This window comes from Apus apus, chromosome 5 (assembly GCF_020740795.1).
Source record: "Apus apus isolate bApuApu2 chromosome 5, bApuApu2.pri.cur, whole genome shotgun sequence".
Lineage (NCBI taxonomy): Eukaryota > Metazoa > Chordata > Aves > Apodiformes > Apodidae > Apus > Apus apus.
Window position 1 is genome coordinate 9,234,833 of NC_067286.1, and position 23,494 is coordinate 9,258,326.

Sequence of the window (23,494 nt, forward strand, 5' to 3'; positions counted from 1 at the left end):
AGAGAGGGCAGGCTATTGACTGTGTGAGTCAGGCTAGCATGGTATTTGGCTATTCTTCTGATGATTTTACATGTATTATGCTACTCAGGTTTTTCTGCTAAAATGTGGTGGAAAAGGTAACATTTTAGATTAAGCTAGCTCTTTGTCACTCAGAACACCATTATAATGACTTTAAGAACTTCCATTAATGCTTCCAAGGCTTTAGAAGTTTCCTGATAGGTGCCACCTGGTAATTAAAGCCATTCTGTCAACTGGAGAGAATGACCACAGCAACACTAGTACATCCCTATATGATGACTGGTTCCAGCCCATCAGACAGAGCAGCTTTCAAAGTACTTTGAGACAGTACTACTGCACCTACTGCACACTCTTGATTTTTTTAATGCTTAAAAAAAAGAGAGCTATATAATGAAAGCTATATTCCTGTAAATGGGCTGGATGTCAAATTTAAAAGCTGCTCTTTCAATTGCATTTGAGTAACCTTAGTGACTGAACATCAGCTTGTTTTAGTTCAATTTCCCATCTTCTCTCCAAATTGGAAATCTTGGACACGATAGGAAATTCGCTTGACCACTGTTATATTAACCTAATTAGGATTACTCATATCACTAATACTTCACAGGCTAGAAAACACATTTTTGTCACCAGTTGTACTAGTACTAATTGAAGTTCTAAATTCCATCTTTGGGCATCATTTAAAAACTCCAAGAAAAGCAAAAACAAGATTCAACATTCCCAACATTACAATATAAAATTGCTAAGAGTGTTATGAATAACATGATTATTCACAGCCTTGTTTTACTCCCACTGGTCAAATACTTAAGACCAGACACCTTTTAAAGACTGACAAGATTCTGGCAGTACTACTCCCTAACCATTTGAGAGTAGGTTGGTATTTACTGTATAACTATTTTTAGTGAGTGATTAGTTTTTCAGATCTGTCAGGTAATTTCTATCATTTTTTTGTTAGGAATAGCTTAAATTTGCAAAAGAATATAAAAGCTAGATATTTGTATGCTCAGTACTTTCTTTTGATCTGAGGAGCTTACATCTTTTTAACATGGGAAGATACCTCTACAGGAACAGCCTCCTGCCACTACTGCTGCTGTGTCACACTGCTGAGTAGAGGCTTGGAACAAAAGAACCCAGGGCATTTTAGAAGTTTTCTCCTACAAACCACTTACATGGCTTCCTTCTACTGATCCAGTGCCAAGTCTGCTACATAACTTCTACTTGTAAGACAGACCTAGACTACAGGACAATGAACGAATACTCACTTGTGTTAACACACTGTCACCACAGTGGAGATTTTATAGTCTGAAGACAAATACTTTTGAAAAAATAACATATGCAATGAGTTAAGATCATATGGCTTGGCAAATCTGAAGCAAACTGAAGTGACATCTTCTACATAATTTAGCTTAGTCTATTTAGCAGAGCTATGCCATTTTCACCACCTAAAACATCAGTCAGATGCTAGTGTCAGTATCATAAACTGAACGGAAAGTTGAGATGATACAAACTAACATACCAGATCAAGTTGTATCATCTACAGGAATAATCCACAACTATTACCTCTGCCTCCGGATCCATTTTTGGTTTATAACAGCAACAACAATCTTAATGCAAGCTTCTTCCTAGAGTTTAATGACTGATCTGAGACATATCTTGGACAACACTGCAGAGCCAGTCATTAATCTCTTAAAAAAGCCACCACTGGATTGTTATCACTTATAGTTAGTAAATCTAGATAGTGCCCATGCCATGTCTTCTTCACAAGTCTTCACCACCTTAGCAGCAAGGTATTTTTAGCCCTGTCCTCCTTACCATGGCTCATGACCTGTCAATCTGAGCAAAAGATTGTGCAAAAATGCAGGTATCATATATATTAATATTGACACAAGAGGGGGTTGGATTAGAAACTAAGGTTAGGGTGCCTTACTGCACTTTCTAATGTTATTATCTTAAAAATCAAATTAAGGAGATGCCTTGTAGGAAAAAATAAGGATCAACATCTTTTGAATATTATTCAAGAACAAACATCACTTGCTAGATCTTATAATTCTGTTTATCTTGACTACTCAAACCCCCAAACTAGTCGCCAAAAACATCTGCACTTTAGCTACAAAGTTCAAAGTCACTTTGAATTCAAGGACCTGTTCTCAGGGAAAAAAGGCTGAGTTTTAGTCACAAAGTATTAAGGGGAAGAAAAAAAATTAAAAATCAATACACATCATAGCATAAGCACAGCTTTGTTTAAAAGTGAGAGGCACAGACAAGACAGGGCAGTCACCATTACCTTGGGCTTCTTCCAGTGATCCTGAGGTAGATATCATACAGGAATGCTGGTGCCTTGTGGCTTACAGCAATCCAGTAATGAAATAAAAAGTGATTGGAAGTGAGATTCACATTGGGACGTCTGAAGGCCTGTTCCAGAGGATTCCTCTTGAAAGTAGAAATGACATGGTATTCTGAGAAGGAAAAGTTGCAGAACAGCTTTGATAATCACCATGTAAAGTTAGTTTTCAGAGTACATTACAGCATACAATATTTACTTTAAGTTCTTTAAATAGCCACCCTCACTCACCTACAAGCCTCAGAAACTAAGTCAAAAGAAAGTCATAAGCTTTTAACCTAAAATATTGTTAAACTGGTTCTTAGCATAATCAAGAGGTCTTTTATGCCTTCACATCTTCAGTATCATAATTTATTGTAGCTTCTCTCTTTCTGTTCCTCTTCCCTACCTTAGAAACGATTGATTTCAAAAATTCACAGCAATTTCAGTTCATACAGCACATAAAGCTATTTAAACAGTCATCTGTCTTTCATGACAAAGGCATTTCTAATCTCTGGTGAAGAATAAATTCCAAAACAGAGTGAGGACTTTACAAGCATCTGAAATGCACTTCAACTGACATTTTTTAAAAAACTTATCCATATTTAAGCATTAAGAAAAAAGTGATTAGGATGGGACTCCACAAGAAACTCCTCCTGACACTTGAAAATTCTGTACATGGCAGATATGCAGGATCAGAATCTTAAAAAGTTATGTTGAAATTCACCTCATTTTTGTAATTATCTCTTGTAACTCACACTGCTGTTATAGACAGTGTTTAAATACCCCAGGTCAATTTGGGATACAAATGAAGTCATCAATTTTCCAAGTTTGGCTGAAGCAATAAGGCTTATAAATACAGATTCACATAAAATGGGCTAAAGTAAAAAGCACCAAGAAAGTAGTCAAGACAAAAAAAGATTTAAGTATTTAGTTAACTGAAAGAAAAAAAAATAATCTGAGTTTAAGAACTCTATTTCAAAAAAACAGAGACAATAAACAGCTTTAGCACACAAGCTGACTTGCATGGTATTTAAAACAAACTATTACAAAGCTTTTGGCATGTAGATTACATTCTAGTCATGATATCTGAGACTTGAAAATGTGTAGTCATAGTTTTTTAATTATTAGTTTTCCCTATACATGAATAGTTGAAGTCTCATGTACCTGCTGGAAGTTTAAAAAAGCCACCTCAACTAACAATTAACTTTAGCCAAACTCAACAAAGAGCTACACAAATGCAAAACTATTACCATATCCCTTAATTACACAGATGTACAAAGCATCTAATTGTGGGCTGTTCATCCTTATGTATTTAGTAAAATTGGTATTAAACCCAACATCACTACCATTCCTGGGAGCAATGTTTTTCTCTGCATACTAGCCATGCTCTTTAAGATTAGAGCATGGCAGCATCAAACAGAAAAATCAGTTCTCCCATAGTTTAAGTTATAATGGAATTTAAAAACACAGGAACAAAATGAAACAGTGATAATGCTACAAAGGGAGAGAATTAACAATGGAAGATAATGGAAAAGCACAGTACACTGCAAAATTGAGAGGTATGGCTATGATGCCAATTTCAACAATAAAAATGCAATATGACCTAATGATTATAGCTTCTGCTTTTATTATTTGACCTTATGTTTTTAGTAAAGCTTATGAAAAAAAAAATGGCATACCAACTTCACCCCAGTGGAAAGGATTGGTGCCACCTGTTGTACAGTTATATACCATGACAGTATTTGGTCTGGGGGGGAAAAAAAGACAAAACAACAAATTAGAAGACAAACCACCTTTTTAAAAACACAGACCAAAGACATACCCTAAGTTATCCTTTCCCTCAACAGTATCATTTGCCCAAGAGCAGAAAGCAGCAGTCTTGTGTTTTTTTCTGCTTCCTGTATCATCTTTCAGTATTTTTCTCCTTCTTCAACTATCACATTTCTTCTCTTTCAGGTAAGGCATCACCTGTGTTACTGTAGATTGTATTATTTACAACAAGGCTCAGGAAAGAATTTTCAGGCATAGCTTGTACAACAGTATTAGTAGGTGTTATCTTCCTCTTTGGTGTAAGGAAGCTACGCTTTGAGGGATTAACACTGTTAGAACCTTAGATTCCTTTGTCCTGGGAGAAAAGCAGGACTTTGATTACACATTCAATAGAAGACCAATTTATTACAATCCATTATACCATTGCAAAGTACTTAGAACTCTCTATTGTCACCCATTATACCTATTAACTCCAGAATACCAGGCTGCAGCCAGTGTCATATTGACAACAACATCTACTGGAACAAGATCTGCTAGTGCATCGTTGGAAGCTCTTATTGTTCGAAGAATTCCTTTTCCTGCCTTAAAGAACAAAACAACAGCAAAAAGAGATTGAGGTAAAACCCATGAAACTTTGTTGCCTTTTAAAAAGAGGGGAAAAAAAAAAAAATCAGTATATTCATTACTTACAGCAATGATGAGACCACTAGGTCCATTGAAGTTATCGATCCATCCCTATTATGAACAGGGGGGGAGGGAAAGGGTTTGGTTAGACTATACTGAAGTCAGCAGTTTCAAGTGAAAATTTGGTAAGTTTCTACAAGTGTGAGGGACAGAGGGAAAAGAGAATAAAGAGGACAAATATATTAATTTCCATGTCTCTAAATGAAGTTCTTCTGCAGCAAAATCTAATGATGTAACAAGTTGCTATGACTCAAATGAGAGATCTACCTGTAGATTCATTGGTCCTCTAAAGTGAGATTCTAGCTTGTTTATTCTTATTGAATAAACTGCAGGGCACTGTCTGTATAGATATATTTATATTGCAAGTATTCAAGTTTACAAGTATTTTTAGACTAGCTTCTGGCAACTCAGAGGAAACAGGCCAGTAGCTTTGCTAGCAATTACTAGTTTTTTCATTTTTTAAACATAAGATACTCTTGCTTATCTCTAACAATGGTATTTAGACACTATACTTACTGGTTTGACATGTACATTATACATGCTTAAAAAGGTATACAATTATATGGTCTTGACAAGCTTGAGACACTCAACCTTGGACCAGAGAAGCCATTCCAATGCAAATCCCCCATAGAGGGGGAAGCACATAGCACATATACCATTATCAGTATAGCAAAGAGTACATAGAACTTATGCCACCCCCTGTAAAGCTTAGAGGGTTTCACTAAAAGAAGCAGACTCAAAACATCTTTACATCCCACAGTCTCCAATTTTCTTAGTCATCCTCTGCAGCTACTGACGTACAAAAGCATCTCGAACAGGAAAAACCAGATGAAGATACACAAAATCATGAAGTAAAAAGCAGAACTATTTCATGTTTGAAACAGTATCTCTCATTGTGATAGAAGTGCATTTTCTATAATTAGTAGTTGACCCCTACATTTCCCACATAAGAACACTTATTTGTCAGCTTTTGTATCAGTTCTTATTCAGAAGCCACCAAGCCCCAACTTCATAGTCTCGAAGACTTTCCTCTACACATGTCACAAGATGAACAGGCTGCCAGCAGGTACTACAGTTTACAGGCAAGACAGTCAGGTGAAAGCTCCAAGACTTACAGGAAAAGGCTCCTTCCAGCTAGCACCAACAATAGATGGCCTTATAATGGCTGTGTTTAATTTTGCACCTTCTTGTTGTACTACATATTCGGCTAAGGCTTTCGTAAATGTGTAAGTATTAGGTCTGTCACCTATCAGTTTAGGAGTGATATCATTCACTAGGCCATCATCCATCCACCTAAAGAAACAAAATAAGAGTCAGGTATAAATTACTGCACACTGCTTCACTGGGGAGGGGAAGAATGGAAGCGAAAGCAATATGTAAAAAAGGATTGCCAGATAAGTCAAAAATACTTTGGAAAGTGAAAGTAAAATCCAGTATTTTCTTACAAACACCACCCAATGCAAAAAAATATTCAAACCCCATACCAAAGCCACCAAAGCACTGGCATTCCCCTAGAAGCTGTACAAGTACAGAGGAATAAGAAATTACATTAAGAAATTTAAGCAGTAATTAAAAACTCAGTTCCATACCTCCTGTTTCTGCAGCAACCCCAGTATCTAACACTAAACTAGTACACTTTAAATCTCAGCTTGATTTTCAGAATTGAGCACCAACTCTCACTGAAGATAGCACGTCACATACATCTTCCTACTTTAAACAGCTGGAAGTTGTAAAACATTTTCGTAAACATTTGCATATCAAACAATAAATGTCTGCCAGCTTATACTGCACTTGAAAATCACATAGCCTCCTAAAATGCCATTCTTTAAAATATAAGTTAGAGTTTTGTGCTTAAAGATTTTGCTTATTAAAATAAAAACCTAATAGACAAGCTCTTAGTATTAAACTAATCATTTATATTATACACTACTATTTGAATTTAGGTGGCAACTGCATATGTAGAACCCTTCTGAAAAGGGATATTAAGGAAGAATGTTATATTTGAGATCCTACAGCAGCAGTATAGTTAGGATGGTTGGCTGAAGGACATCACTACCAACTTACAGAAGACTGTTTATACTGACTTCATGCTCATTTTGTTTCAAAAAACCTAAACATTTGAGAGAAAATGCTAAGAACAACAACAAAGTATCTTTCACCAGAACACGTGCTCAGTTTCGTAAGTGTTCTGGAACTGTTTCACATGGTGTACTGCAGGAAGTAGGTTCATTTATGAAATGCGTTAAATATAATTTAACAACAAAAGAAAAAAATAAAGTTATCGGGAATGAGGGTTTTGTGTCTTTAAAGGAAATGGGTTACAGAAAACAAGGTTCTTAGTAAGAGGGAGGGTTGCATCTTCACAGTCCACTGAAAGAAGCATACTGCTATTTACATTTTTGCTCAGGTAATTCATTTATTACACATGAACTACAGAGCAAGTAGAACGTTACTTTATAATAATCCCAATTCTATCAACTACATTCTCAAACACGAAGTGCAGACAGAGCAAGTTAGTCTTTGAGACATAGGCACACTGCTCCTCAGTTTGCATTAAGTGATTTAGAAAGTGATGCCACTGGAAAGGAGTCCCAGCTGCATTATAAGCATCAAAGTAAGCTGGGTCACCATGTTTCTCCTCTTAGTTTAGCTAAGTCTTTCAATTTCATCTTGCTTCTCACATTAAGCAAGCAGTGTGTACTTAAAATTGTAATAACCTTCAGTCATAGCACACCAGCACGACAGACATGTGCCTCTTGAAATGTTGCTACTCTGTTGTTCTCCACTTCAAAACAGGACTAGGATTTTATTTGCCTCAGCCACCCAGCATCTAAGCCCCATAAATGCAATTTAGCCAACACTCTTATTATTCACCAACGTTCTGTTACAATTAAAGCTGACATGCATGAGACTGCCTTCATTATATGAACTGGGGTGTGAAGAGGGGTAGAAAAGTCCAGAAAGGGACAAATCTCTGTCTCAGTCAGCTGTCAGCTACAGAGATCACTCTTGTATAAGTTTACAAGACCCCTCCCTCACTACCATGAGTTCTAAAATACAGACAGCTGCCCAAGTCCAAACCAAGCAGTTTACATCCTGGTTGTGAAAAGAAAAACTATAATATCACTACTTCAGAATAAAGTGTATTTAAAGCCATTATAAAAAATGTTGGCTCAAGGTGCATTTTAGGTAGTAGCTCGTTTGTCTTCAACACTATTGTTCTTTCATCTCTAAGAAGTTAAATAAGGTACTTTAATTTTTAATTACTTGGTTTCAGTTTCATAATTCTCTTACAAGGGGTGATATTTTGTATGACAAGGAAGAAGGGACAGACCAATTTAGAGAGGAGACATTTATTACATTACATTGGACTTGTCCCCTATTTGCCCTCTATTTCAGCTAGGGTTTGATAGCTACTAAGACAGACTACAGGACAGCTAATACATGCAGACAATAAAATACAGAGTGAGTAATTCCTTGCAATGCCCAATTAAAGACTGAAAGACTACAGAAACAGATTTTTTAATGTTTGCACTCTCTGAATACCTAACAGAACTACTTCTACAGTTTTGTCTCTGAGTAGTAAAGGAGTATTATTTCAGTATCTCAGACTGATCTTGCTATGGCATTTAGGTTGATGTAGTGGAGGCTGCAGCTGAAGGGGACTGTCTTGTTTTTATCCCTTTTCCTCACAATGCTGGTGCTGGCATACTTCTAACAGCACAGCTTTTTTGTTTTTAATAGCATCTGATTCAGCTCATCACACAGCTGGAAAACTGCCACTCTCCATATATAGGAGACCTCATGAACAGAGATGAGCATCCCCATCTTCAGTTCTACTCCACAACTAGCTCAGGTGAAAGTGACCATAAAATCTTAGCCCACCTCCTTCACAGAAAAGGGAGGTGTCAGCCATCCTGTCAGTCTTACAGCACAGCATAAGCTAATGACTTAATCTTTCATGTTCCTGTTTTTTGGTACTTCATTACTAGGAGGCAAGTGGTTGCAGATTAATGAAGTAGCATCATAAAACATAACACATACTCGAGACAATCAATCAGTTTCTTGGGATCCACAGGAGGTGGATAAACTACTTCCCCAATCTGTTTTTGATTGCAATACGCATAGGCAGTCGAAACATGCATGAACACTTCCAGATTCTTCATTTGCTGTGCCAAGAGGAGGAGCTGTTGTGTGGCAGTCACATTTAACTGGACGGCATCTCTGTTGATTAAACAGAAATCTGATTAGCAGAAAGCAAGACAAAAACAGGTAAAAAGAAATAATCAGGCAATTCACTCCAGAATGCTTCCCTGGTGGGTATATGAAGTATTCCTAAACATCCCACTCTCCCCAAAAAGCATCATAGACAACATCCTAACTTTCTGCTTAGAACACTATGCTGTGGTCTTAATCTAGAACATCTCTTAATGTACAGAAAAAAATTTCCAAGTTTTACTGTCTTCGTGCTCCATTTTTTTAGTGGGAAAGCTGCATACCTTTGATTTCCTCAAGCTAAACCCTAATCCTACATTTTTTAATAAAATGTGAAGGAAATAATGCAACACAACACCTTGGCGCCAGACAAGATGCATGTCAGTTGTAACAGCATCTCTGAACGACTTAGTTCAAGTTGAGTTAGGTCAACAGCTTGGAAGGAAGGCTCAGATGCCTATGAGTTGGAGACTGGCCTCTTATTGCAGGTTATCACAAGGCTCAGTAGCACAAAAGGATTAAAGGAAGGAAGAAAACAAACAGGCAAACCACTAGGAACCACACTTTTACCCCCCACCCCAGTTTCACTGCTTCTCATTACAATAGTCCTTAAGGACAGTGCAGAAGGGTAGGTATATCCCTACAGTTCCACCGGAGCACATCTTACTGACCAGCTATTAGGATTATTTTATACAATCCAGATAGACCTTCCAGCCTATAAAACCTACTATGGGCACGAGTTTTCTTGTATACAGTTTACTAATAAACTGAGTTAAGAATACAGCTGAAAAAAACCTTCTTGCAAAGGACTTTGATAGTGTTATATTAACAAAAAATTCATCCCTTTCAGGTAAACCCTCAATTTAAGATTGCTTTATCACACATTATTACTGAAGCATTAAGGGGACATGAGAGGGGAAACCACTATTCCAAAGCAATTTACTTCAATGGAAAATATTACTTATCTATAAAACACTTTTTCCTTTTTAAGCTAAAGGTGTTATTCTTCACTGCCTCTTTCAAGAAGTCAAAAGAAGGAGTTCATAATCACAGCTGTACACACAATTTTAAGATACATAACTGTACAGCAAATACAAATTGGAAAGAGTTCCAAAATAAGCCCAAGTATTTTGCCCACTGGCCCCAAGCCAAGTATATGGAACTTTAGTTATTTCTGTTAAATGTCTGATGAAAGCTGCCCTAAGTGGTCTTCGGATTTTTAATGTTCCTCCAACCACTCCAGCACATCTGTTAGGGAAGAGTTGGGATCAGAGCACCTAAGAAATGTTTGCATTTTCTATTTTGCTAAACAACATACTGGGCCCACCAAGAAAGCAGAAATTGCTAAAGGCTTTTGTACCAAGACCCCTTTACACCAGTCTTAGAACCAATTTGAAAGTCCCTCTGAGCTTTTCTCAGGCTGGCAGTTCCTGAACACTTCAATGCAATTGAACAGTCATAAACATGGGCTACCTTATGACATTACAATAATACATCATAGGATTCTCAGAGGTAGTGCCAAACCGTGTAACAACTCAATCTGAGTTGAGAAATGTTACATCTCCAAGTTGCTTTACTCCTCCTCCCCTCAACCCCCTAAAAATTAGAGCTGTTCCTCATAGTCATTTACCCAAATTGGATACTTATTCAATTGTTTCAAAACTAAATCAACTAATTGTTTTTGCCAAAATGCAAATACAATCTGTCTTTGCTTCTAGTTTGCCTTTCTCTCGTATTTCCTTAATAGATTTGTTGTACAAAAGTTTTCAACTTTTAGTTTTCACCTTCCTCCCTGTGCATTTACTTCCTTCTATTCCCTCCAACGCAAAACTCTACTATTCTTAATTAAGGACTTTCTAAGGAGATGGAGACTGCTGAGCAGTATCTAATCTGTTTGTTCATCAGGTAGACAGCAAGTGCTAGAACTCCTCCAAATACAGTCTCACCAAAAAGCTATCATCTGAAACTTAGTGTTCCCCTTCTCAGAAGGAAAGCTAAAGGAATAGTTTGTGTTCCCTTTTATGCACTAGGAAGAAGGGCTCTAACACTAGCAGTGAGCACAGGACATAGAGCTACAGATTATTCATACCCTTTCTACCCATCCCAGAGATCCAAACACCACGTGATGTTAAGGCGGCTCAGAATAAAAACATGCTCTGTAGTCTCTTCAACAGCTGCCCTTCAAAGTCTTTGAAATGCAGACACAGATTTAGGTTAAATGAACAAAACAAACCAACAGAACAAAAAAAGTCCAACACAAAGCCTGAGGAGTCTATAACGAAGTACAAAAATCATTTAGATTCTAAGCACTATGTTTTGGTTTTGTTTTGTTTTTTTTTTTGCCTGAAGCTTAAAAAAGATATTAACATTTCCATGCTGAATAGCATAATTCTAACCTCTGGCAAAGGAGGTTTAAATAATATGTCTTCCATCTCTAGGAGCAGCAAATGAAAACCCTATAGCTTAAGATAAATTCTGGGGAAAAGATGAGTTAAGGCACATCATTATATTGACCAAGCACACAGAGTACATGAAGTAGCCTGACAAGCTGAATACTTGCAAGATTGTGCAGGCACCTAATTTGCCCCTTCCCTTTGAGTACCATTGCTTTACCAGACTAGAACACAGAATTTTATACTTACCTTAGTGTTTCATTGAATCTGATTGTAGCAGCACAATGAAATATTATATTAATGCATTCTATAAGTTTTTCCTTGATTGGTTCACTAAGGTCCAGTTCAGGCTTTGTAAGTTCACTTGTAATTACTATTATTTTTGCTTTGAAGTCTGGCTGCTCATCTCTCAACCTGTCAAAGAGCTTTCAAAAAAAATAAAATAAAAACACAAACTAATAGCTAGTGAAGATAAGATCCACATTTCATTTAAGTGAAGAAAAAACCTACAATTTCTGCCTATACAGAGTTTTACTTTCTTATTTCTCAAGATCATAATTTGAAAAGTGTGTTAGGAATATTACAACATTACTGACTTCCCATTAACATAATCAGCAATAAAGTTGTGCACACTTTATCCCAAAGTTGTTATCAAAACTAAATAGTAACATTATAAAAAAGGATAAAACGTACTTTGTGAGCATATGACACATACCTTACAGCTGGTGATTTCTTCTATTCGTGCTTCAGGTGTCATCCCTGCTTTGCATCTTACCAATACATACACTGCTTGCACTTTAGGACAAGATCGGAGCAGCTTTTCCAGAAGCACTTTTCCCATGAAGCCAGTAGCTCCTGTCAGGAGGACATTCTTTCCTTCATAGTATTCAGGGATGGAAACCATTATGACCTTTCAAAAGTTAAAGAGAAAGGTATATTAAAGAACTTCTAGGAGTTCCTATTTGCAGAAGATATAACAGCACAGGTGCAAATGTTCAACCTCACACCTCAAAAAAATGAGGCTTTAACAGCCTTTTTTTAAATTTTACTTAAATACTTAGTGATGTTTTTTTCAGTCTCACAGGGTCACTACACTCACCCCAGATCTTCTTGTAAACTACTCCTGTTGACAGTGCCTTAAGGAATTACAGTCAGCCTCAGAAAATAGCTCAACTTTTATCTATTTTTATCTTTATGTGCATGGTCCTTTACCACTCTAAGTGACTGTTCCATGTAAATTACAGGTCTTATCATTAAAATATAATCACAAGTAGATAATTCAAATATGTTGACAGAAGACAGGGAGCCAAGCATCTGCCAATTGCCAGCCCTGGTATTTTCTGTGTCAGCAAAGTCCCCTGTCAGTGTTAGGCTGAGCCTTCCCACAAACATCATTAGGCCAGAAAAAAGGTATAGTTAGTTTCTGTTATGAGAACCGGTTTTACATTGACTACAAAACCCCCCCAGTTTCACAGATGATACAGGTTTCCAACCTTTTGCTTCAGTTTGGAAACTGACTATGAGAATTATTATTTCTTCCCCCTCCCTTAAACTACCACGTGGAGATTATGACTAATTCTAGATACTGGAAACTGAGAGACTTTCTACTGCTATTTTTTACATTAATGTTGTATTTGGACCATGATCTTTATGAACTTAGAAGTCATCCTGTGCCTCAAACAAGCTTAAAGGCATTCTGCCAAGTTCAATATACCAACATCTGATCTGTAACCCTTCCAAACCTTACTTTTACTCTACAAAGACTGTAACATATGATACACTTTCACCATGTTGTACTAATCTTTTTAATGAGACTTATAAAAGTAACAAGCTGATGTAGTTGAAGTCCAGCTGTAGTCTTCTATAGCAAATCAACACAAGCTATTACAATAAAAATGGACAGATTGCACTAAATCACAGTACTAAAATACCAACAAAAATTAGTCTCCTTAAACACAGATGGCAAGTGTTTAAGCACTGAATACCTGAACAGGATGAGACCCTTTGTTTACCTACCAACCTAAGAAAAAGTGAATGCAACTTCTCTATCACAGAACCATTGTGGTTGGAAAAGACCTCTAAGATGGAGTCCAACCATAACCTAACACTACCAAATTCAGTGCTGTTCTGGTTTGAGCCAGGATTAAGCCAATTTTCCTTCTACTGATTTATTTTTTTTCTTCAGTAAACCCTCTTAACTAGCAGCAAGTTTCCAGCTGGTGGACTGATAACACTGGGATGTTTATGTTGCTGTCAGGACTTGGAGATCACTTCACTCTACCTGTTGAACCTGCAGCTCAGATGCTACAGGAGCAGAAAAGTCTTATCTGCAGCCCTCCCATAGGGAGGAGTGGACTAGATGGACAACAAAATTAGCCAGAGTATTCCATTCCATGTATCTACATAAGCTTGGTGTAAGGTCAGGGATCACAAAAGTCAAGGGCTGATGTCTCTGGGCTATGTCACAGCAGGCACAACGTTGGCTGCGCTCCATGTCATGGACAGCCAGTCAGAAGTTGTCCACAGCCATGAGCAAAGGGATTGCTGCACCACCTCCCGTATCTGTACCCCATCCAGGTCCCACAGCCATGGACAACAGCAGCAGCACAGCACACACCACCTCAGTACCATGGCATGCTACCACAGGCAGCTGGAAGGAATATGCAGCTGTGGACAAGAGGACCCACATCAGCCCATCATCAGCTGCCCCATCCACAGAATTTTCGAAGACCTAACTGGAAACATCTACAGAGCTCTATAAAGAATCACAGAATCTTAGGGACTGGAAGGGACCTCGAAAGATCGAGTCCAACCCACCTGCCAGAGCAGGATCACCTAGAGCACATCACACAGGAACATGTCCAGGCAGGTTCTGAAAGTCTCCAGCAAAGGAGACTCTGCAACCTCTCTGGGCAGCCTGTTCCAGTGCTCTGTCACTCTCACCAAGGCAGAATAGAGGGGGAGGAAAACCTCCCTTGGCCTACTAACCACACCCTTTCTAATGCACCCCAGGATGCCATTGGCTTTCTTGGCCACAAGGGCACATTGCTGGCTCATGGTCATCCTCCTGCCCACCAGGACCCCCAGGTCCCTTTCTCCTACACTGCTCTCCAGCAGGTCAGCCCCCAACCTGTACTGGTACATGGGGTTGTTCTTCCCCAGATGCAAGACTCTACACTTGCCTTTGCTGAATTTCATCATTTCTCCCCGCCCAACTCTCCAGCCTGTCCAGGTCTCACTGAATAGCAGCACAGCTTTCTGGTGTGTCAGCCACTCCTCCCAGTTTTGCATCATCAAACTTGCTGAGGGCACACTCTGTTCCCTCACCCAGGTCGCTGATGAAAATATCGAACAACACTACTCCCAGTACCGACTCCTGAAGGACTCCACTAGTCACAGACCTCCAACTAGATTCTGTCCCGTTGACTACAACTCTGACTTCTTGCTTTCAACCAGTTCTTGATCCACCTCACTACCTGACCATCAAGACCACACTTCCTCAGTTTATCTATGAGGATGCTGTGGGAGACAGTGTCAAACGCTTTACTGAAAGTAAGATAAACCACATCTACGACCCTACCATCATCTACCCTCTTTGTTACTTCCTCATAGAAGGCTATAAGGTTGGTCAAACATGACTTTCCCTTGGTAAAACCATGTTGACTGCTCTTAATGACCCCCTCATCCTTGATATCCCCTGAGATAGTACCAAGAAAAGTTGTTCTATCACCCTTCCAGCGATGGCGGTGAGGCTGACCGGTCTATAATTACCCAGGTCCTCCTTCTTGCCCTTCTTGTAGACTGGAGTGACATTTGCTATCCTCAGTCCTCAGGCACCTCTCCTTTATCATCAATGCATTGGAGGAACCTCCTAGACTGTGAATGGCTGGCTGTGTAGGCCTTTCAGCAAATATCTGGGTAGTTAAAATCCCCCATGAGGACTAAGGCCTGTAGCTGCAAGGCTGCTTTCAGCTGCCTGTAGAAAGCCTCATCAACTCCCTCATCCTGATCAGGAGGTCTGTAATAGACCCCCACAGCTGTATCACCCATGCCAGCCTGCCCCTTAATTCATACCCACAGGCTTTCCATTGTTCCTCATCAGCCCCTGGACAGAGCTCAAAAGAGCAACTCCACCGCCTCGCTTCACTGACCTGTCTTTCCTAAAAGGGACATGGCCATCCATGACCACATTCCAGTCATGTGAGCTGTCCCACCATGTCTCAGTCAATGCCACCAGATCATAATCCATAGACTGCACACAGACCTCTAACTCCTCCTGTTTATTCCCCATGCTGCCTGCATTGGTGTGCAGGCATTTCAGGGAGCAAGCTGAGCACGCTGGTGGCACCCTTGGGAGGCGGGAGGCCTTCTGGTCTCCATTAATACTAGAACAATGCCACACTAGTTCAAACCCAGCTATAACCCCCTCCCACTTCAAATCTAGTTTAAAGGTCTGTGAATGAGCCCTGCTAACTCCTGCCCTAGGACCCTTTGTCCCCTGAGGGACAGGACAGGGTCTTCCCATCAATGCCAGCAGGCCCAGTGTCCTAGAAATCAAACTATCCAGTTTTGTCCTCTACCCCCATCAGGTCTAATTTAAAGCTCTCTCAGTGAGCCCCGCTAACTCCCAGCCAAGAATCCTTTTCCCCCTTGTTGATAGCTCTATGCCATTGTTTGCTAGCATACCTGGTGCCCCATAAACATCTCCATGATCGAAAAACCCAAAATTCATCTGACAGCACCAGGCTCTAAGCCATACATTGATCAGTTGTGTTTTCCTAGTCCTTTCAGCTTTTCCTGCCACTGAAGGAACTGAGGAAGAGACCACCTGTGCTCCTGATCCCGCAAGCATTCAGCCTAGTCCTCTGAAATCCCTTTTCATAGCCCTGGGACTTGCCCTGGCAACCTCATCAGTGCCCACCTGCATGACCACTAGTGGGTAGTAATCAGAGGGCTGCACCAGGCCTGGAAGTTTCTCAGTAACATCACTAACCCAGGCCCCAGGGAGGCAGCAGACCTCCCTGAGGGTTGGGTCTGGCTGGCATATAGGGCCCTCAGTTTCCCTCAAAAGAGAATCTCCTACAACAATTACCTTCCTTTTGTTCTTAGCAGAGGCAGTACTAATGCATGGAGCAGACTGCCTCGGCAACTCCCTGGACAGATCTTTGTCAGTAACCTCAGTTACCAGATTTTCCTGATCCAGGGCCATATACCTGCTCTGTAAGGGCACACGTGAAGGTGAGGGAATCCAGGAGAGGGTTCAGGTGTTGCCCCGAGCAGGGACCCGCTTCCAATTCCCCTCTTCTCTCAGGTCCCCTACCTCTGCCAGGTGACAGGAAGGCAGAGGATCCTCTACTTCTCGTAAAGTCTCCACCTTGAGGTTTTGTCTCAAGGATGGTAGGGTATTACTCCACCAAATCTCTTTCACAATCCCAGATACTCCATAATCTTTCCACCTCCTTTCAGCTCAGCCATTAGGCTGAGTAAGTCATTCCCCCGGTCACAGCGTACACAGGTGTTCTCTCTGCTCTCCTCTGATACAACTGACAGGCTGAGATTGTGTGCAGCCAGAGACCTGGACAGCTGCATTCTTGCGAGGCACCTCTGTCTGGGCTGCCACTGTCCTCCTGGCAATGGTTTTTGCCCAAGTGAATACTAGGGCTAGCTCCCCTTCGGGGGGGCAGGGGGGAAGGGATGACCACTAGCTGAGTTCTTACCCTGAGCCAAAAGAGGACCCATGCCCTGCTCCGCACGCCCTTCTCCCGCCCCGTGCCCTGTTTGCTGCTCCTGGTCACCAACGCTCCCCAGGGGCTGCTCAGAGCTGCTGCCCCGCAGAAGCTCCTACTTCCCGCCCACGGACAGGGGCTGGGACTGACTCCCCCTCCCACTCTCTCCGTTTCTCTCGCCTTCTCTTCCTCGGTTTTGCCGAGGGCCTCCTGCAGTTCAGCCGCTGCAAAAGGGCTCCACCAGCACCATCCCTCACCTTGGCGGCTTCACCAAAATGGCCAGTGAAGTTATATGACGGCAACAAGAAAGGACTGTTAATTAAACACATGAGAAATACACAGAGTTTTTTTCCTTCCTCTGAAGGCTTTGCTTCCATAATACAGACTGACAAAGGGAAAGTAGAAGAGAATACTCAATGAATAAGCCACTTCGTTTTTTGTGTAGACACACACATCCCATTTGTGAAAAAGTTCTGTTGTCCCATAGTAATTTATATGAAGCAATTTTCTTTAGCTATGCCTAGTGACTATAACAGACTTTCATATTATGGAATATTTCCTTGCTTCCATTTCTGATACATTTTCACATCCAACTGCTGTACTGTACTGCTTGCTGTACTGTGAGGTATCATAAAACATTATAGCAGGACAAATAGTTCCACTTATCCTTTGTTTTTTGCAAAATGCAAAATATTTTACTCACATAAAATACTCATTTATGTTTGGTACCAGAGGCTAATTCATTGAACCTAGGATGTATTATTGTAAAACAACAGTATTCACTACACTTTTTTCTCCTGTTAGCTGTTTCCCAGGTTCCTCTCATGGCCACTAAGATTTTAAGCCCTCACTTATAAACTTACTTAACTATGCTCAGTTCTTCTGAAACAGCAGGCTACTGCAAACAGGAACTTAGCAGGGAATGCACAGGAAATGTACACCAGGAGTGAACAACTACAGACTTAATTTGCACTTTTTGCCCAAAAAGCAAGTAAGTACTTTCTGAACACTGGTCTACCTCTCAGGTACTTCTCATATTAAAGTCATTGTACTGTGCTTTCCACGTGTTCGGATCACAACAAAGCCTCTGAACAAGCTCTAAACTATTATTTGGCTGAAACAAGTTATCACTTGCAAAAGCCCCAGTTTCAGCACTCTGCGTACAGTCTTACATTTTGTTGTCCAACACTCCAATTCTTATTTTCTTTCCCTTTTTTGACAAAGTTAACTCCTGCATTCATCAGTGAAGCATTTGAAAACCTGATGGTGAGATACAGTAGCAAACTTAGACAGAACAAGCACTCCTATTTCCATTGGTCACAGTACCTCATCCAAAATTGTTTATTTGAAGGTTGATGAGACTGAAAGAGGTGGATGGAGGGGAAAAGCTATTTATATTAAGTCACTTTTGCCACATACTTAGTAGACTTTAATGTAGATTTCAAAGCACACCTCTGGCAATAAAGCATGGAGTGCAAGATACAGCATGCTTATGAATAATTTTTTCCTGTTCAATGTAAGACGCAGGCCTATTATTATCACTGTGGCTCTTGACGTCACAGTCTATGCTCTACACTATTCAAGTACATCCTCTCTGTAACTTGCATTTTCCTGGTCTTTGCCTGACACCATTCAACTCCATTTCTCCCTGAAAAACTGCATGCTTACTCCCACATACAGGATGAGACTTCTGTTCCCTCAAAGAGGGAAGAGAAAACTCAAACAACCATTTACACAATCAGTTTTGTTACGATTCCTATATAATCTTGTTATTAATGTACCTGCCTAGCCATAATTCATATATTTTCCCCCTTAAGACTCTGTGACAGTACTTTAACACCATCAGTTCACTTTCCCTTCCTCAAAGGGAGGCTTAACACTACTCCTGACATAACACTGTATCCTCAGTCCGCAAACCTGTTCACATGGGCAGAGACTGTCTTCAGCTATGTAAACACAGGAACCTTGTTACTATGTCCATTACCCGGGCTACAGTCCTACATCCATTTTTAAAAGTTAAAACAACAAGAATGGTTATTATACCAGGGGCGATATCTGTGTTGCTATCATCCAGTTTAACTGAAAAAAAATCTGACAATATTTAGGGTTGTATGATATAAAAAAAACAACCATAAAAGCCAGAAGAGATGAGAAAGTTTCTTGCTTCAGTTCTTTCTGACCATACTCCTTTGAGTACAAGGTTGATATTGGATCAAAATCATATTACTCTCCTGAAACTCACAGAACACGTGTCCTACAAACCATCCAGATCCAAACCTATGATAAAGTGAGCCCATTTCATCATTAAAAAAACCAAACATAAAAATGCTTGCATTCATACTTGAAAGGCAGCAACACCACTATGTTTGCAGGACAAGCTCTTTGTTGTTGTTTTTTTTTTTGACAACTGATACAACTGTTTCCTTTAAGAAACTCAACACCATTTCCTTTTACCCTGCTCTGACAACTAGCCTCTGGTATATTTTAATCATAGCAATCTTTCACTCTGTAAGCTTGTCCTCTACTTCACTTGCTCTAGGAGACTCCAGCTAGAAAACAGTATTGGTGAACTTTTCAGAATTATAAGTTGCTGGCAAATTTACAGCAATAAATACCAGGATTGTGAGGGAACTGCCTAGAAGCACCAAATTTGAATTAAGGTTAGAAAAACATGTATGGGATGTACACGTGAAGAAAGCCTGAAAAAAAATATATGCCTGTGTGTTGCCCTACTAGAAAGAAGGTTATCTCAACAGATGGAAAAGGAAAGAATGTTCCTATTCTGCATGTACCTTTCCCTGCCTTCTCTAAGAATGCATCTCCACATGCCACTCTGCATAGCATTGCTAGGAACTCCTATTTTCTAGCTCAGAGGGGACTTATCTCACAGCTATAATAAACTAACTTTTAAAATTACTTATGCCAGCAAATTACTGGAAAAGTACACTGAAATTGTGTTTTAAAAAAAACAACAAAAGACTTAAGAAACAGATGCAGTTCAAGTGGAAATTTAGTTTGACCTCTAACATACAACCATCTGGAGTAGGTCCAGAAAAAAACACCTACCTTGCAAGACAACACACCAAAAATCAAATTTAGCATCTCACAGTTGATAATTAAGTGTAAGCAATCATTTTATCTAGTCTTAAAGTGCAACTTCTTGCATGTTTGCAACATCTGAATTGTAGCTATTAACCAACAACACATCTTTTCAATAGTTGCCCAATAACTTCAAACCTCTTTAAACATGCAGACAAATTAACACCCATTAAACACAAAATGCACACTTTGGAATCCCCAGGTCGTACCTACTTTTTGAGCTACTAAGTATTAACAGTTAAGAGAAAAGAAAATGGACCACTGAAAGGACTGAGTTCCGTAAAGGATTCTAGCTCTAGGACACACAATCAAAATCACCAGATGACTTGTAGGGATAAACAGCCTTTGGTAGAGGAATTTTCTGTTAAGCTGCTATACAGGAACTGCTGCTATGATTCTCCTGAATTCACAGGGTCAGGACAAACCAACGGTGACACTTTGATGATACCATTTTTTTGAAGGGTGCTGTCCATTGATAAATCAAGAGCTCTTAGGCACTTCAGTAAAAAAATCCCTTCTCTCCAGGATCCTAGCCAAAATTCCCCATCTTGTAAAAAATTCTGGTGTCCAAGGCTGAGTAAGTGCTATTATGGAGCAAACAACAGCAGCTCTGTTTGCCTTCAGAGCTACTGCAGCAATATTTAACTCACTGCTTCAAACAAGAGGTCTCTCTGACTCTCAAAACAAGGACAATTCTGTTTTTAACAGAAAAAAAGATCAACTCTCAGATTTGTCCAAACACAGATCAAGATGCTTAAAGATCCACTTTCCAAGTGTCAGGAAAGCCTACTGCAGTTCCACCAAATGCTAAATCCAGCAAATAGAAAGAGCATGTATGTATGTCCTTGTTAGAGATTAAGAGGTCTGTTCTCTAGTTTATCACTGACAAATATTAGGTCAACAACATGCTCCCTCCAAACCTAATCATATTGAGATTATCACTCACAGGAAATAGAAAACATGCATTTCCCAATATCTTATGCATCAGCAACTAGCCACAAAGTTCTGCAAAAATACAGCCTCACAAATTAATTTTCCAGTTTCCCTTCAACAACTTGAACCTCACTCTAACAGCAGTATAAAAACAGGCCTAAAAGTAAGCCTGAAAACATTTTATTGATGCATTTTCAGGAGATGAAATCCATCTGGACACCAAATCTGAACGCACCAAATACTTTTAAATGCCACACACTGCATCCACTCCAGAAACAAAATCGTAACAAGAGTCCCTCATACAGTTTTAGTTGCCACGTTGCAAGGACACTATACAACAACAACAAAAAATATATTTAAGAACCGTAGACATTCAGGGACCAAAAGGAAGTTAAATATTTAACTCATCTAAACAAGGTTAGTGTCAGAAAGACAAGCCTGGGTCATGATATCTCTCATTTCAGCTGGTGCCTTGTTTCCACAAAAGTACATCATTGAATGCTATCAGTAGAACAACTACATTTTCAACAACCACAAGGGTCAGTGATCTGCCCTATTTGGACAATACCTATCCAGTGTTATCACCGAAGGATGATAAGTTTGTTTGTCTTCATGGTCCAAGGTTATATCCATTGAGAAACTTATGTGTGAAAGATAACATTTTAGAAGATGAGTAGAAACTGAAATGACGAAGTATTTCCTGTCATAAACTGCTTTTGGTGTAAGTTAACCTTAAAGCATACCTATTCCAAACTTCACAATTGTGTGGAAGATTTGGGATTCTTCCCACAGCTAGCAGAAAGACAAGCTTATCCATGTTTTAGACTTGATCAACATTCTTATCTACTCTCTGCAAGGTCATTTTCTTTACTAGCTGTAAGCCACAGTACCCTGTAGGGTAAATGTGCCAATAAAATTTAACACATCTCCAGGAGCTGGAAAACACATTGTCAGGTTTGGAAGCTGATTGGAACAACAAAGTTTTGAAGAACTACCAAAACGGGTCTACTAATTTCCTATTAGCTATCCACACTTTGCCTTATGCCTGGTAGTATGCCAGATAGTAACTGCTTCACTGCACACCTACCTGACAGTGGATTCAGAGTAATAGTAAGTTCTCTCATGTGTACCAACATGCCTTCACTGATAAACCCTACAAACAAGTGAAAGGCAACAAAAAATAAATCCTGAAGATTATACCTAAGTCATCAAAAATGCAGTATAGATGACACTAAAAGACCCAAAGGTGTATGTGGAATATAGTAAACTTGTGGCTGGAACTCTATACACTAGAAGATTTCTGAAAAACAATAGATATTTCAAACTAGCTATATTCTTCAATCCTGAAGATGTTCAAAGAGACTAACCTACTACCAATGGACAGATTTGTCTACTTTAAATAATTTATCTATTGAAACACTACACCAGTTAGAGTAACTAATATAGTTAGGTCAAAGTTTACATGACTAAGTGAATAGCCTTATGTCCACAAATAAAGTAGACTTGCTTTAAAATAACAATTATTCTCACTGTTCCTAAACACAGAAATATGCTAGATACTGAAAGCTCTTCCTGGACTGTAAGCTCCTCAAGATACATTCCTCCTGGACACAACACTAACTCTGGTAGTGTGTATACATTCAAGGTAAGGAACATTATTAAATTAGGTGAGACTTAACTAATACTGCATATTAACTATTTATCAGCACTAAAGCATTTTGACACCAAAATCTAGACTGATACCAGATACTGAAGTAGTCTTGTAGCCCCCTTTATGACAACAACAACAAAGTACAGTATTCAAGCAATTACTTTAGGAAGACAGTGGATTTTGATCAACTAACCCATGACCACCCAATAATTCATCCCAACCCAAAACCTACTTATTTCATTTGCCATTTGAAAACATCCTTGTGAAAGCATGATACTTTGAAGTCAGAGCTATGCCTGAAATCATGAGGCCTTCAACTTCCTTTAATCCTTTAGTCATACTGTGAGGAACCTGACCTCAGTGTGGGCCACTGCTGAGTTGATCTCAGCAGAACTTTGTCATTAGAGGTATTTGATGCATGAGGTTACACAGATACTTCTTTTACATGTGTTCACACATCTTTCAGTCAAAATTCTGATTTCTCTACAAAATTCCATTCACTTTTGCTTCTATTCAGAGGGATTCTGTACCAGCTGACTTTGAAATCACTTTTGACTCTGTTCAAAAAACACTTGAGCACTCCCTTGCTTTGCTGTAATTACATTTCTTCTATAGCAAATCCCTCCTCCAAAAACAACTTAAAACAAAAGTTTTTAAGAGTTGATTTAGTGCAACTGAGTAAAAG

The 23,494-nt window shown here is 39.4% G+C and overlaps 1 protein-coding gene across 2 annotated transcripts in view; it reads right to left on the bottom strand.

The window, feature by feature from the left end:
- Window positions 1-23,494, bottom strand: part of FAR1 (fatty acyl-CoA reductase 1) — a 40,579-nt gene that overhangs the window by 11,651 nt on the left and 5,434 nt on the right. Inside the window, exons 2-9 of one of the 2 annotated variants that reach the window (XM_051622200.1) lie at window positions 12,116-12,310; window positions 11,650-11,825; window positions 8,837-9,016; window positions 5,908-6,085; window positions 4,799-4,843; window positions 4,572-4,690; window positions 4,018-4,085; window positions 2,300-2,471 (exon numbers count right to left, since the gene is read on the bottom strand). In XM_051622200.1, the coding sequence (XP_051478160.1) occupies window positions 2,300-2,471; window positions 4,018-4,085; window positions 4,572-4,690; window positions 4,799-4,843; window positions 5,908-6,085; window positions 8,837-9,016; window positions 11,650-11,825; window positions 12,116-12,304 (1,127 nt within the window). In that variant the 5' untranslated portion in view covers window positions 12,305-12,310. Of the gene's footprint in view, window positions 1-2,299; window positions 2,472-4,017; window positions 4,086-4,571; window positions 4,844-5,907; window positions 6,086-8,836; window positions 9,017-11,649; window positions 11,826-12,115; window positions 12,311-23,494 lie in introns of both variants that reach the window. The other variant, XM_051622199.1, reaches the window with a different exon arrangement.